At 40.9% G+C, this 16,063-nt stretch overlaps 1 protein-coding gene across 2 annotated transcripts in view; it reads right to left on the bottom strand.

Moving 5' to 3' along the window:
- Positions 1-16,063, bottom strand: part of LOC144699854 (E3 ubiquitin-protein ligase rnf213-alpha-like) — a 159,607-nt gene that overhangs the window by 78,865 nt on the left and 64,679 nt on the right. For both annotated transcript variants that reach the window (XM_078571162.1, XM_078571160.1), the window contains 7 exons: positions 12,113-12,286; positions 11,869-12,009; positions 8,979-9,589; positions 6,969-7,128; positions 5,318-5,535; positions 3,521-3,658; positions 379-543 (listed from right to left, as the gene is read on the bottom strand). In XM_078571162.1, coding sequence (XP_078427288.1) covers positions 379-543; positions 3,521-3,658; positions 5,318-5,535; positions 6,969-7,128; positions 8,979-9,589; positions 11,869-12,009; positions 12,113-12,286 — 1,607 coding nt within the window. The remainder of the gene's footprint in view (positions 1-378; positions 544-3,520; positions 3,659-5,317; positions 5,536-6,968; positions 7,129-8,978; positions 9,590-11,868; positions 12,010-12,112; positions 12,287-16,063) is intronic.

Here is a 16,063-nt window from a genome sequence, read left to right as displayed (position 1 = left end):
AAATCAATATATCAATGTACTGGGTGCATTGTTATAATCACCGCAGTTCCACTGAAATTAAGCCTTCCATCACAATTTAAGATGGAACGAAACCCTTGTTCAATATTTCTCACCTCTTTATATTTTTGTAGGAAATGGTACTGAAGTGTTTCCACCACTAAGATAGCAAGAATGTATAAAGCCAACAAGGGTTGGTGGATTTGACGTGGAGGTAGCTTTCTGATTAAAACGACAACCTGGCTAACACTGGCTGCTTACAAATACACTTAAGCATTCAAAAACCACTGTTTCAACATCAAGTTTCTTATGCTCCATCAAATTAAAAGATAAATCACTGAATCACACAGATGTAACAAATGGTTTGAGAGAGCTGCTTACCTCTACAAATCTTTCCACTTCTTCTCGTCCATGGTCTCCCTTGCCTGACATTAGCATGAGTTTATTCTGCAATTCTTTCAATTCTTCGAAAGTGTAACTTCGCATCTCCTCACCGTCATCGTGCACTTCTGACAGATTTAATGTGATAGCTGATCCTAATGAAAGCTGTGAAATAAAGGATTACCAACTCAAAACCGTTTTTACCTATTGCTTTTAAAATTAAAAGCAAGTTTTAATGGGTACTTTTGATTCTCCAGAATTTATGATCGCATATTACCAAAAAGTTGAATTTAGCAGGCTCAAGATTACATGCATATTAAAAACTTAACAGAATTTAAACGGTTGGCAACTTATCTTGCTTTGCTGATGCATGGTACACTCCAATCTTGTGAACATGCAAAATTTGGGAGTTGGGAAGATTTAGGTGTAGAAATCTCAAACATCATTAAAATCCAAATAACAAATAAGTTTTATTGTTGGTTCTAACAGCCTTTGATTGGAGATGGGATGAGATTAAGGAAGCAAATAATGATTGAGAAACAAAAGTAACCTGGAAAAGTAGAAGCCCTGAGAGTAGTATATAGGATAGGATCAGTTGTAAGCTAATGACTTAGAATTTACTACTGTTCAGTTCAATGCGAACCAGACATTTATTCCTCTCATTTTCTGTATTATACAGACTTTCTCAAGTCTATGTAGAGACAGGCATAAAAGGGATTTGTTTCCTAACTTAAGGAAATTATTGTCCAAATGCTTTGGAAGAGTACTTGAGTCGACACAAATGCCAGAATCAACAAAATGCCTATGTATTAGCTTACTTATATGCTCCAATATCTTATGAAAGGTAACCGTTACAGTGGCACATTCTAATAGTATATGGAAATGTGGCTTACGTACTTAAGACAACAGCTCCTAAAAACAGTTTTCATGATTGTTATTGTAATGTAGGCTAACATTATGAAACAAAAACAAAATACTAGGGATTCTAGAAATCTGAAATAAAAACAAAAAATGCTGGAAATACTCAGCAGGTTAGGCAACATCTGTGCAGAGAATCAATCAATGTTTCAGGACAAGATGACCTTTAATCAGAATAGATAGAAATGTAAGAGTTCTCAAGTCAGTGAAAGTGAGGAAGGGGCAGGGAGAACAAAAGAGAAGGGCTGGGATAGGATGGAGGGCAAGAGAGATTAAATAACCAAATATTTCATAATGCAACAGTCAAAGAAAGTGGTAATGGGTATAGTACAGAAACAAAGGTTGTGTCCAGATGAGGTGTGTGTGCAAGGCAACCATCTGAAGCCACCTGAAGAGAAAGAACCTCCCAAATTCCACAACAACGCCAACTTGCTTCCTGCAATATCCTGTATTTCTTTTTGTAGATCAACAAAGAGAATATATAAAAGCAAAATACTGCGGATGCTGGAAATCTAGAACAAAAACAAAAATACCTGGAAAAACTCAGCAGGTCTGACAGCACCTGCGGAGAGGGATACAGTTGACGTTTCGAGTCCATATGACCTTTCATCAGAACTATGACATATAGAAATGAGATGAAATATAAGCTGGGAGAAGGGGGTGGGACAAGAAAGCTCGATAGAGGGCCAGTGACAGGTGGAGGCCAAGAAGAGACTGCCAAAGATGTCATAGACAAAAGGACAAAGGGGTGTTGACGGTGGTGATATTATCTAAAGGATGTGCTAATGGGGACATTAAGGGTAGCAAGCAGGACAAGCTAGTGGCAGATGCCCCTAGTGGGGGTGGGATGGGGGGAAGGGATCGAAATGGGCTAAAAGGTGGAGATTAAACAATAGATCAAAATAAATTTTAAAATAGGAGGCAAAAGAAAAAGAAAAAAATATAGTTGTAAAAAAATTATAAATTATTGGAAAATGGGGGATTGGAAAGTGGGTGGGGATGGAGGAGAGAGTTCATGATCTGAAATTGTTGAACTCAATATTAAGTCCAGAAGGCTGTAAAGTGCCTAGTTGGAAGATGAGGTGCTGTTCCTCCAGTTTGCGTTGAGTTTCACTGGAGAGAATATATAATTTACCAGTCTAAAAAAAAGCAAGAAAAAGACCAGCAACTGACTTCAGGGGAGGTTACAAAAACTTAACAATACAATCCACTAATTTCTTCAAAAATTTATATTAAGTCTACTACAATAAGTAGATGATGTTTATTAACTGGTAGCAAAATCAAGTCAAGATCTTATATATTGCTGAAAAGAGAGACATGCTGTAGAAGCTTTTCATCTTGTACTCATTGGGACCAAAGCAAGAATGTCAAATTTCAAATGTTCACATCAATTTATAGAGGAGAAAAGGGTGCAGGTTGGTTGGCATGTAGACTCTGATTGGCCGAAGCATTGCAATGGATAACTATAGGCTCCCCCAGCCCCTAGGTAATTCAAAAAAGGCTCAAGACCTGAACATATTCCTTTTGTTTGCAGAAAATGGGTCCCTGCATATGAATGTATGCCACTAATAGCAAATAAATAAGTAAATAAGCACAAATCGTGCTCAACTTAAATTGGTTGTTAGTGCAGCTATTCGCAAAATCACATCAAGCTATAGATGTTTTGTTTCGGGTTTTGCAAGCACAGGTTGGTGAGTACAGTTTGTACTTGTCCATTATGAACAACTGAAGGAACATGCTGTTTGATTCACAGCTAACTGTTGAGATGTATGGCCTACGTACCTGGAATAGCACTGGCACTGAAATTCATACAGGACATTGCTCAATTGTGTGGTAGGCAGAACATCTTTTTGGCTGATGGCAGCATCCTATTAGTGGAAAATATCACTCATGTGGCCACTGCATAGTATAAGCGTGAATCGGGCCCTAGTCATTTGCTCACCTTGCAAGCTTGACACAGAAATAGAGTGCATCAAATCTATCCTGCAGGACTATGGCTATCTTGGTCAGATCATTGCTCGTTGTGCAAACTTGGTAATGGGCTAATGGTTGCCAGTTTTAGGCCTGAAAAGTGCCTGGTCTACCTGGAAGTATCCTGGAAAAGGAAGTATCTCAAAAATTTAAACAATAGGTAGAGCAAGCCATTTGCAGTATAATGATGTTAAGAGTATAAAAGAGAGAATAACTATTACCATATTTTTGAACACTTTTGCCCTTACTGTACCTTATTTTTCCCCTGAGAACTGATGATATAGATTCCATTGTTGTTTATGGCTGAAGCCAGTGAAAGGGATGACAGTTCCACAGATCCATGGCTTTCCTTCACAGTTTTTAGCCAGTCCAAATGACGAGCTGAATCTTGCTGCAAGTGGAAGAGGGGAAAAAAAATAGAGGAGCTGCCTTCAAAACTCATTTGCAAACCAAGTAATACTGTGGGTAGGATACCATTGTTCCATCTCACCAACTCTTCCAGACCTCTCACCAGTTTCCTCATTGTGATTCAGGAACTAATAAAGCCAGAATCATTTTCCAAATGCAAATTCATTGAGTTTTTTAAAAAAAACTCTGTCATGGTTTTCTATTTCACCACCACACAAAAGCAAAATACTGCAGCTGCTGGAAATGTGAAGTAAAAACTGAAAATACTGGAAATTAATTCTGTTTCTCTCCACCAATGCCCAAGTATTCCAAATACTTTTTGTTTTTACCTCTGCTAAGTTGTTATCCAATTTTATCAACCTCTTAATGAAAAAAATGCTGCCTAAATTTCTTTATTTTCCCTTTTAACATCCTTAATTGTCACCAAGACCTCCAATCCTGTGACTGATAGAAGAACTCATCCAGATCTAAATTCTCTTAAATCAATAAAAATGTTGAAAGATCAAGCTCTACCCCTTCGTCTTTCTCTTTGCCAAACAGTGAAACCGATGACTGTACCATCTTTTCTCATAATTCAGCTCTCTTGCCAGTGTTAGCTTAGTGGTAGCCGAAGCCAGAAGGTTATAGGTCCAAACCCCACTCTAGAGACTTGAGAACACAAGAGGCTAACACTTCAGTGCAGTAGCTAAGGCGCTGCCATCTTTCAAATGACATGAGGTGTTAGACTGACACACCATCTGTTTTCTCAGGTGGACATAAAAGATCCAAAGCAACTATACAGAGAGGAGCAGGGGAAGTGTTCTTGGGTTTATGGCCAATACTTATCCCTCAGCTAACATCAACCACAAATAGATTAACTGATCATTTTTCTCATATCAGCTTGAGAGGTCTTACTGTGCACAAATCGGCTGCTACACTTGTCTCCACTACAACAGTGATTACACCTTAAAAGGTATTTTAACACAAACATTTATAATTCAATATTACAGAAAGATTTGCATTATTAAAACTGTGGTTCGCCAAAATTAATATCACTCAACAGACCATAAGAATGGGTGTGAGAAATGGAACGACTAATACTGGTGAAACAAAAGGCACTCTATCAAGCTAGGGTTACACTGCATTGTTATGGCAAGGAAAAACAGAGGTTCACTTAAAATGTGTCCTCTTTAATCTGACCTTGGAGTATTCAGAAAAGAGTTCCAATCCAAAACATAAACATCCTTCAACTTCAGCTCAAAGTATTCCGGAAACAACCATTTCCAAACAAGCCAATGCATAATTATTCCCAACTCAGGGATGGATCTTAAGGTCGATAGGATAAGTACTGGTGGAAATATGTGCATCAGCAAGCAAAAGCTTGATTCAAAGAAGTTCAGGTGTCAACAGAATTTGGTATACCTATAACTCTTAGAAAAGGAATGTTTTTAACTACGAAGCAACATTTTTGAAAATACCCTCTTCAGGGCTTCAGAAGGAGTGGTAGCCTTATGGTAGACTCAGACTCACAGCTACAAACAGGAAACAAGAAGTCATACTTATACTAAATGTCTTTTTAATTATTCACTCTTTAAAGTAGGTTTTCAATCATCTGCACAATAAATTAAAAATCAATATTGTTGAATATTAAGATTTGATTTACCAGCTTCTTAGAAAGATCAGGATCATTGTCTAAAGCATTCCACAACTTCTGCAGACAAGACATAAAGTCAGTAAACCCGGCATTTGGCTTTAGTTCAAAAAGTAATGGAGAGTAGGCTAACACAGCATCATGAAAGCAAGCCACACGATCGACATCAAGGTCATTTTCACCAGCTGAGATTGAAGCCAGGTCAACAAACACTTTCAGTTCATTTGTATCTAGTAAAGAAAAAACAATGGAGGCAAGGGCAAAATATCACTTCCATGTACATCAATAGAGAAAATTAAGCATAAAATATATAACAATTTCTCAAAGTATTTCACAAACCAGTTGAGGAAACCCTAAAAAACTAATGAAATCACAAACAGATTACGCATATTTTAAATCCACTGATTATCACATTTTCAATTTTCAACCCATGGCTTTGTGCTAGGTGCTCATTGGGTAAAGGTCTGCACTACAAACACACATTCCAAATGCCCTGCCCTTTCAAAGCAATGGCTCGTGATGTGACATCACACGCCCCGTCCCTTGTCACTAGCTTCCACTGTCTGGTATGTCAAAATCCAAACCATGTGTTACGGCTAATTGAGCATGTTGACTCTCCTCTCTACGCTCTCTAGGAAGTATTTGAGGACACCTTCCCAGAACTTTACAAGCGCCTGAAGCTGCTGCTCTGTACCCGAATGTGGACATATGTACTTGACTGTACCTCTCCTCCAATTTTGGTCTTGGAATGTGAAAAGGAGTCATGAAGTACAGCAGCAAGGGATAATCCTCATCACTGATGACACATCCTTCCATTGCCGCATGTGGACCTAGACTTTAAAATCAATCATCTCTTTTGACAAAAACAGAATTACCTGGAAAAACTCAGCAGGTCTGGCAGCATCAGTGGAGAAGAAAAGAGCTGACGTTTCGAGTCCTCATGACCCTTCAACAGAATCGAAACGTCAGCTCTTTTCTTCTCCACCGATGCTGCCAGACCTGCTGAGTTTTTCCAGGTAATTCTGTTTTTGTTTTGGATTTCCAGCATCCACAGTAGCTTTTAGCTTTTTGTTTTTATTTCTTTTGACCTCCCTGAAGTGTCAATCAAGGCCTATGCATTCCCCTGTGGGTACATGTATGTAGAGTTTTGCTTCCACTTGTGGGCTTCGTGACTGGTTCTCTTACTCCTGTTGCTCCTCCTCCAGTATAATCGTAAATAACAGTACAGCCAGCAAAAGGGGCATTTTTATTTCCAAGATTAACTGTAAAAATGGCTGTCTGAAGTCACAGGATTAGAATGGCCTCAACGCATGCTAGAGTAGTTTGCTTGGCCCTGCTGCAATATTGGGTCTTGGAGCAAGTACAATTGCAGTAAAAACATATTTTCAGGTTGGGGTGTAGGGTATCATTACAGTCAGAGATTTGTACGCCATATATTTACTTTGCACCTTGATTGTGCTTCTCTGAGCATCAATGTACAGGAAAGTCCAGCAATGAAGTACAAAGATGATAGAACAATTAATTAATGTTACAGCCTCTTCACTTTGAAAGTTAGTTTGACTTTTGTCTCTTTTTATTGAGTTGGTTTAATTTTAGAAATAATGAAGAAAAAGCTTTTAACTAATGCATGATGTATAGCTTGCAAAACTTTTACTTTATTTACCTTCTAATGCTTCTTTGACCCAATGTACAAATTGCTGCCTTAGAGTAAGCTCTTCCAAACATTTTCTGCGACATTCTTTCACTTCCTTAAGACGGCTTTTGGCTTCTATAAGTTGTTCATCTATGCAGTCTAGCCTTTCGTTCTTAAAGGATTCATCTGTCTAAAATGAAACGTAAAATTGTGTTTTATCTGATTAGTAATCAAACTAAAACCTATTTCAAGCTTTTGTTGACAAGTGATAGCACTAATTATAGTTCAGTGTACGATTTTAGAATTGAATCTGTTTTATTTACAAGGGTTTATAGGAGCAAAACAAATAATACATTAGAAAATTAAATTAATATTTTTCAAAAGTTTTAGATAAAAACATAGAGCACAACAACTTTCAGAACAAGTAAATGCCATTAATCGAGTTTCTTTTTGTTAGATATCAGGAACAGTACTAATCACCCCGTCATTTCCTTCTCTCTCCAGGAGCACATCCAATTTCCTCAAACACATGTATGCCATCAGTTAATTTTTTAATTATTGTAAAATCGTTATCTTTTGTGTAAAGGTTTATACTCAATTTTCTTCCCTTTTTTTTATAAAAGAAATCTTGTTCCCTGCTATTCAAAGAGCAATTAGGAATGGGCAATAAAAATGCTGGCCTATCCAGTGATACCCACCTCCCATAAAAGAGTAAAAAAAGGACCTTCACAAGTGAACAAATTGTCGGTTCAATTTTATTAACTGCTTTCACAGTTAATTTGAAGCTTTTAAGGTTATCTCAAAGTCCAAACTTCTTTAACCATTCCTATAACTTAAATACAATAGAAATATTCACACTGTTGTAATGATTTGCTAGGAAGCTCTAGATTTGATCACATGCAGCAGTGATATTGCTCAGTGGACATTAGGAAAGAATGGTTCAGGCTTAGCTATGATGCATCCACTTCCCACATTTTCCATTAAGTTCAGTAGTTGGGAAAGTTGCTTAAGACATGCATTTATTCAACTTCAGTTTGTTTGCAGGCTTTAATCTTTTTGAGTTTAGCAGCTACTTGGCAGCATCATAGCCAAAGTACACAGCTACAATGGCCACTTAGATTAGGCACTGGAGTCTGGTTCTTTGGGACCATAATCAACTGAGGAGTCAAGATCTTTAGGAGAGGAGAGAAAAGAAAATTAACAAGGAAAGCAAAATTTAAATATTCACGCTTGGGCTGATAAATGGCAAGTAACATTCATGCCACACAAGTGCCAGGCAATGACCATCTCTAACTGGAGAGAATCCAACCATCTCCCCTTGACATTCAATGGCATTACCATTGATGAATCCCCCACGATCAACGTCCTGGGTGTTATCATTGGCCAGATACTGAACTGGACCAGCCATATAAATACTGTGGCTAAAATACCAGGTCAGACTGGGAATTTTGTGGACAGTGACTCACCTCCTGACTCCCCAAAGCTAGTTCACCATCTACAAGACAAGTCAGGAGTGTGGTAGAATACCCTTCACTTGCCTGGATGAGAGAAGCTCCAACAAACACTTGGAGCTCGACACCATCCAGAACAAAACAGCCAGCTTGATTGTCATCCCAACCACCACCTTCAACATTCACTACCTCCACCACTGACACACACACCGGCAGCAGTGTGTCTCATCTATGAGATGCACTGCAGCAATTCACCAAGGCTCCTTTGACAGCACCTTCCAAACCTGCGACCTCTACCACCTAGAAGGACAAGGGCAGCAGATGCATGGGAACACCACCACCTGCAAATTCCCTTCCAAGCCATACACCATCCTGACTTGGAACTACATCGCCATTCCTTCATTGTTGCTGGGTCAAAATCCTGGAACTCTTTCCTAACAGCACTGTGGGTGTACTCACAATGCATGGACCGCAACGGTTCAAGGTGGCGGCTCACCACCACCTTCTCCAGGGTAATTAGGGATGGGCAATAAATGCTGGCCCAGCCAGCCACACCCACATCCAGTGGAAGAATAAATAAATAACTTACCAACTTTAGTAGTGTTTGCAGAACACTGAAATTTCCAGTAAGGCTCAACATATTCTGGACTTTCATGATTACTTGGGCAGATTCAACAGCCAAATGGAGCTCGTGGTATTCCTGAATTTGTTGGATCCGTTTTTCTATCCAGTTGCCTTTAGTACTCGTCTCTAATCCACACATAATTTTGAAATCACTCCTTAGATCCTCATATCGATCAACATAAACTTTAAAGATGGTATCGACCTCTTCAAATGTAAGACTCCCCTCCTTTATTTCTTTAAAAATTTCCTTGTACTTATCCAAACATGGCACCCATATCATAGTATGAACAGCTTCGAGAGATATTGAAATAGTCGACTCCAATGCTTCTTCATAATTAGTCATATCTTCCTCGCACAATGCTTTGGCTTCCTTTTCCCAGCACATTTGTAAAACATGGCTATCTTTAAAGTTATGAATGTTTTTTGCCATTTCTTTCAGCTCCTCACTTAAAGTGAAGTAAGTAACCTGAGTGGGGAGTGATATCAAATCTTCCATCCGCTTTATGATCACTAGATCACTTAGCGCCTTTGATCTAACATTGGCTTCAAGCAGTTTTTCAGGTTCTTCAATTTCCACTACAAGAGAAAACTAGATTAATATTTTGCAGAAATACAACAGGGGTTCTCTTCCTACAATGAAGCTTAATCATCCTTTGCAAAAAATATTTTTCTTTATTCAGATGAATTGCAAAATCATATTCTGCAATGCTTTAAGCATCATTATAGAAGCAAGATGGAATATTAGGCAGACGTTTGGGGTAGAATCTTTGGCTTGGCAAGAGGGGGCGGGGCCCACTTGCCGAGGTGTAAAATGACGCGCTGTGATGTCGGGTGTACATCCCGACATCACCGCGTGTCATTCAGGTTTTTAGATCAGCAGGCGCGCAGCCAAGTCGGCTGCACACCCACCAAACTGTCAAAGGCTTATTAAGGCCATTTAACAATCAATTAAATCATTGACCTGAGCTGCCTGTCCAACCTTAGGGTTCGCGGGCAGGTGAAGAGCCCAGGCCGCCTTCGCATTTTTCATGGAACCTCAGCCATGGGCGGGATGAGGTTTCATGAATGGTTTTAAAGGGCTGGCAAAATTTTTATTAACATTAATGGACATGACCCAGCTCATGTGACAGTTTCCCATGAGGGAACATATCCTTAAGTTTTTTTTCTCCCTTCATTCAATGTTTTATACATGAACCTAATCTCCCTGAGGCACCGCTGTGTAAAATAGCGGCGCCCAGCCAGTCAGGGGGGGCTCCGATCAGCTGCGCGCCTGCCCCCACACAACCCCCCTGACGAGGAGAAAATTCTTCCCTTGGTTTACATTTTTCTCGAAGCAACAAAGACTGGAGGTAGAGGTAGCAAATTTCCAACTTAAAAAAAATGAGGGAGCAACACCATTCTATGAAAGCACAGATCTTCTAGGGAACATAGGACTTAGGAGCAGGGGTAGGCCACTCAGCCCAGCTCCGCCATTCAATTAGATCATGGCTTATCTGGCTGTGTCTGAACTTCACTTTCCTGTCTGCCGCCCACCCCACAACCCTTGACTCCCTTATCTATCAAAAACCTGTCTAACTCTGCCATTAATAAATTCAATGATCCAACCTTCACTGCTTTCTGAGGAAGAGAATTCCACATACTAATGACCCTCAGACAAAAAAAATTCTCCACATCTCTGACTTAAAAGGGAGACCTCTTATTCTTAAACTGTATCCCCTAGTTCTAGTCTTCCCCACATATTTATCTCTCTCATTTTATTTACCCTAAGCCAATTTGCTTGTGGCTGAGGTAATAATCCAGAGATTACTACCTTTGAGGTTCTGCTTTTTAATTTAGCCCCCATGCTGCTCATGATCCCCAAGCTGAACCTTTTTCCTAGTCCCATCTATGTCACTGGCACCAATGTGGACCTCAACAACTGGATCCCATTCCCTGCCCTACCACTAAGTTCCTCTCTCGCCCGAGCAGGTGTCCCAAATCCTGGCACCTGGCAGGTATCACAGCCATCTAGATCCTTGTTCTTGGCTACAGATAACTGTCTATCCCCTATTACCATTACAATCCTATCTACTCCCCCCACTTGAATGGCTTCCTGTACCCTGTTGCCATGGTCAATTTGCTCATCCACCTTGCAGCCCCCATTTTTGTCCATATAGGCTGCAAGAACCTCGAGGCTGTGGCTCCTCCAAGTTCTGCCTTTTCGGTCCCCTTACCTTCCTCATTTGCAGTCACACCTTCCTGCCCCTGACCACTGACCAAATCAGGCAACCCTAGCCTAAGGACTGCTGGCTGGAACAAAACGTCCAGGTAACTTTCACCCTCGCTGATGCATTGCAGTGTGTGTGTAGCTCAGCCTCCAGTTTATTGACTCTGAGCCGAAGCTCCTCGAGTCGCAGACACTGTAGATGCGTTTCCCCTGGACCCACACTGGCATCCAGGACCTTCCAAATTCTGCAGCTGCAACACATCACCTTTCCGGCCATCTTTATGATGTGTTAATTAATCTATTTTTCTCAATTAATTTATAATTAATAAACCCTACTACAGCTAATAAGCTGTACTATTAGGAAACCTTACTACTACTAATAAAACCTTACAATTACTAATAAATTACCTGAGCTTCAAAACGTAAATGAGAAAAAAACTCATCAACCAATAGGCCTGTAAGTGGAAAACAAGCAGCTTGCTCCTAATGGTCAGTCACCAGGGGCTAGTATCAGCCTAATGGACACACACATAAGATATCTGTCCTTTGCAATTGCCCCTCCATACAGGACAGCTGCGGCTGAAAACCCTGAAACCAGTCCTCTAACATGTTATATAATTTAAATAAAAATAATGCAAAAAAACAGTACCTTTCACAAACTCATGGATTTTTTTACACATTTTCAAGAGACTGTCCATCGAATTACTTTCCTCATTGAATGCAAGTAGTTCCTCTTGTCGCCACATCAATAACTCTCCTAAGTTTTTTCCTCTGAAAGATCCATCATTTTCTGCAAATAAACTTGGCATTAAAAAAAACCTTCAGAAGTGCCTTTTGCGTGTTTCCATATGGAAGTTTTCTTTTTAAGCGAGACAATTTACAGAAAAACTTACTTGTGTTGTGCAAAGCTATAAAGCTGTTCTTCTTTTTTAAGATCCAATCCAAATGTTTTATTTGTATGGAGCCATCTAGAAGTTTGTTCATCAGATCCAAGAACACTGAATCTGCTATTGCCATCAAATGGTGAGCTTTATCTGACAGCTGATCAATAAGTTTGCTATCCGTTCCTATTCACAAAAACATAGAATGAAATTGTACCAGATGATGGAGGGCTTGGGGACAAAAATTAAGGCAAATCTCAATTCATAAGAGTAGCGTTAAAAGGACAATCTGATACAATTGAATGTGCATGCATGTCTGGTTTTGCTCAGGAATACTGCTATTCAACTCATATCTGAAGTTTAAAATTTAACTTGTATGAAATGCACATTAAACTGTTTAGCTGGCAATGCTGCAGACATGCAAAAATTAAGACATGCACTTTGAAACTGATGTAGAGGTGCACAGGGAGCCTGGTGAGAGCCAAGATGATGAGAGTTCAGGGTTTTGAGTAAATAAGGGCATGGCACCAACACCTGATTACATTTCAATTCCTAAAGAGTGGAAGCAGAATTGCAGAACAGTAGAAAAGTTGCAATTTGCAGTGATAAGAGTGCAGATTAGAGTCTCAGTAGCAGCAAAAGGTGGAAGTGAGCAATGTTTTGAAGGTGGAAGATGGTGTTGGTTACAAAATGATATGGGGAAGAAATATAAACCTCAAGCGTCAGCAGGCTTAGTTTGAGTTGGCAATTAGAGCAGTTGATATAGTCAACAGAGACAAGTGAAAGAAAGCCATAAAGGATGACTTTGGTTTTGTCTGCATTAACTTGGAAGAAATTTGGATTCATTCAAGACTTGATGCCAGGTTTATTTTGAATAGTTGAGAAATTGTTTTGAAAAGGAGTGGAAAAGTTAATCTGCATTTCACCAGCACACACACGGTATCTAAGCTTGTGCTTGTGGATGTTGTCACCAAGGGGGATCATTTAACAGTGCTGAGATGAGTGACAGGGGATAGAACCCCGAACTACACCATGGTGATACGGAGGCAACAGAAGAGACTTCATTAGAAGATACATTTAGTTATCTTTGGGGTAAGTGTAAAAAAAGCAATTAAAGAGAGACTTTGTGGGAGGATGAGTGATCAATGTCAAAGACATTAGCTACATATGTACAGCATATGTACACAGACAAAAAGGGCAGAAAAGAATTACTGCCACAGAAGACACCATTAGTCACTTTGACTGTAAGAGTCTGTGGTTTTGGCAATACAGAAACTATTTACAGGGATCAAATGGAGCAGTTGATGTAGGCACAGTACAGCAAGGCAATGTTGCCCAGAACTTGAGAAAGACAAAATTTCAGATTGTCATTAGCTGGAAAGCATGGGAGGCTTAAGGCAGATTTCTCAGGAGAGGTTGACAACAGCTATTTGAGAGAAGTAAGGATGATGTCACAGGGTAGAGATAGATTGATGATTGTGGCAAGCCGAGGACACAAATATAAGACTCTAAGGAAGCTTGACAGGGTAGACTCCGACATGCTGTTTTCTATCATGGGGTTTCTAGAACTAGGAGACACAATTTAAAAATAAGGGGTCTTCCATTAAGATGGAAATGAAGAGTTTCTTCTCTCAGAGGGTCATTAGTGTTTGGAATTCTCTTCCACAGACAGCAGTGAAGACTTAGTTATTGAATATATTCAAGGCAGATCAAGACAGGTTTTTGATCTACAGGGGAGTCAAGGGTTAAGGGGGGCAGACAGGAAAGTGGAACTGAGGTCACAATCAGATCAGTCAGGATCTTATTGAATGGGGGAGCCAGTTCAATGGGCCAAATGGCCTACTGCTTTAGGGGAGGTGGTGGTATAGCGGTAATGTTACTGGATGACCAATCCAGAGGCCCAGCCTAATGCTCTGGAGTCACAGGTTCAAATCCCACCACAGCAGCTGGTAGAATTTAAATTCAATTAATACATCTGGAATGAAAAGTCAGTCTCGGTAATAGTGACCATGAACCATTGTCAATTGTTGTAAAATCCCATCTGGCTCACAAATGTCCTTTAGGGAAGGAAATCTGCCGCCCCTACTTGGTCTGGCCTACATGTGACTCCGAACCAACAGCAATGTGCTTGACTCTTAAATGCTCTCCAAAATGGCCTAGCAAGCCACTTAGTTGTATCAAACCGCTTCAAAGTCTAAATTGAATGAAACCGGATGGACTGCTCAGCATCAACCTATGCAACGTAAGTGACAACGACAGCCCTGTCGACCCTGCAAAGTCTTCCTTACTAACATCTGGGGGTTTGTGCCAAAATTGGAAAGGGGGGGGGGGGGGGGGGGTAGGAGGAGGAGTGGTGGGGGGAGAGGAACCCTGGGAGTCCTCTACATCGACTCTGGGCCCCATGAAGTCTAATGGTGTCAGGTTAAACATGGGCAAGGAAGCTTCCTGCTGGTTACCACCTAACCATCCCACCCCGCCAGCTGATGAATCGGTACTCCTCCATTCCTCCATGTCGAGCACCACTTGGAAGAAGCACTGAAGGTGGCAAGGGCAAAGAACTTACTCTGGGTGTGAATTATTGAGCCATCATCAAAGGTGGCTCAGTAGCACCGCTACTCACCGAGCCAGCCAAGTCCTAAAAGACATAGCTGCTAGGCTGGGTGTGCTGCAGGTGGCAAGGGAACCAACAAGAGGGAAAAACCTCCTTGCTTCATCCTCACCAATCTCTGTGACAGATGCATCTGTCCATGACAGTATTGGTAGGAGTGTCAACTGCACTGGCCTATTGGAGACGAAGTCCTGTCTTCACATTGAGGATACCCTAAATTGTGTTGTGTGACACTATCACTGTGCTAAATGATAAGATTTTGAACAGATCTAGCAAGTCAAAACTGGGCATCCATGATGTACGGTGGACTATCAGCAGCTGAACTGCATACAACCACAATCCGTAACCTCATAGCCTGGTCGTTCATCTACTCTACCATTACCATCAAGCTGGGGATCAAAAGCAAAATACTACGGGTGCTGGAAATCTGAAACTGGGAAGCCGGGGATCAACCCTGGTTCAAATAAGAATGCAGGAGGGCATGCCAGGAGTGGCACCAGGCATACCTAAAAATGAGGAGTCACCCCGGTGAAGCTACAAAACAGGGTTACTTACATACCAAACAGCAAAAGCAGCATGCAATAGACAGAGCTAAGCAATGCCATACCAAATGACTAGATCTAAGCTCTGCAGTCCTCTTACATCCAGTCATGAACAGTGGTGGTCAATTAAACAACTAATGGGAGGAGGAGGTTCCACAAATATCCCCATCCTCAATGATGGGGGAGCCCAGCACATCAGTGCAAAAAAATATTTTGCAAACATCTTCAGCCAGAAGTGCCGAATGGATGATCCATCTTGGCCTCCTCCTGAGGTCCCCAGCATCACAGATGCCAGTCTTCAGCCAATTTGATTCACTCCACCTGCTGTCAAGAAACAGCTGAAGACACTGGATACTGCGAAGGCTATAGGTCCTGAACATCCCAGCAATAGTACTGAAGACTTGTGCTCCAGAACTAGCCACACCCCTAGCTGAGCTGTTCTGGTACAGCTACAACACTGGCATCTACCTGGCTATGTGGGCAATTGCCTAGTTATGCCCTGTACATAAAAAGCAGAGCAAATCCAACCTGACCAATTGCCACCCCATCAGCCTACTCTCCTTTATCAGCAAAGTAATGGAAGGTGTCATCAACAGTGCTATCAAGGTTTAGCAATAACCTGCTCGCTGATACTCATTTTGGGTTCTGCCAGGGCCACTCAACACCTGACCTCATTACAGCCTTGGTCCAACCATGGACAGAAAAGCTGAACTCCCGAGGTGAGGTGAGAGTGACTGCCCTTGATATCTAGGCAGCGTTTGACTGAGTGTGACATAAAGAAGCCCCAGCAAAACTGGAGTCAGTGGGAATCAG

This window comes from Cetorhinus maximus, chromosome 24 (genome assembly GCF_964194155.1).
Source record: "Cetorhinus maximus chromosome 24, sCetMax3.hap1.1, whole genome shotgun sequence".
NCBI lineage: Eukaryota > Metazoa > Chordata > Chondrichthyes > Lamniformes > Cetorhinidae > Cetorhinus > Cetorhinus maximus.
This window is presented reverse-complemented; position numbering and strand designations above follow the sequence as displayed.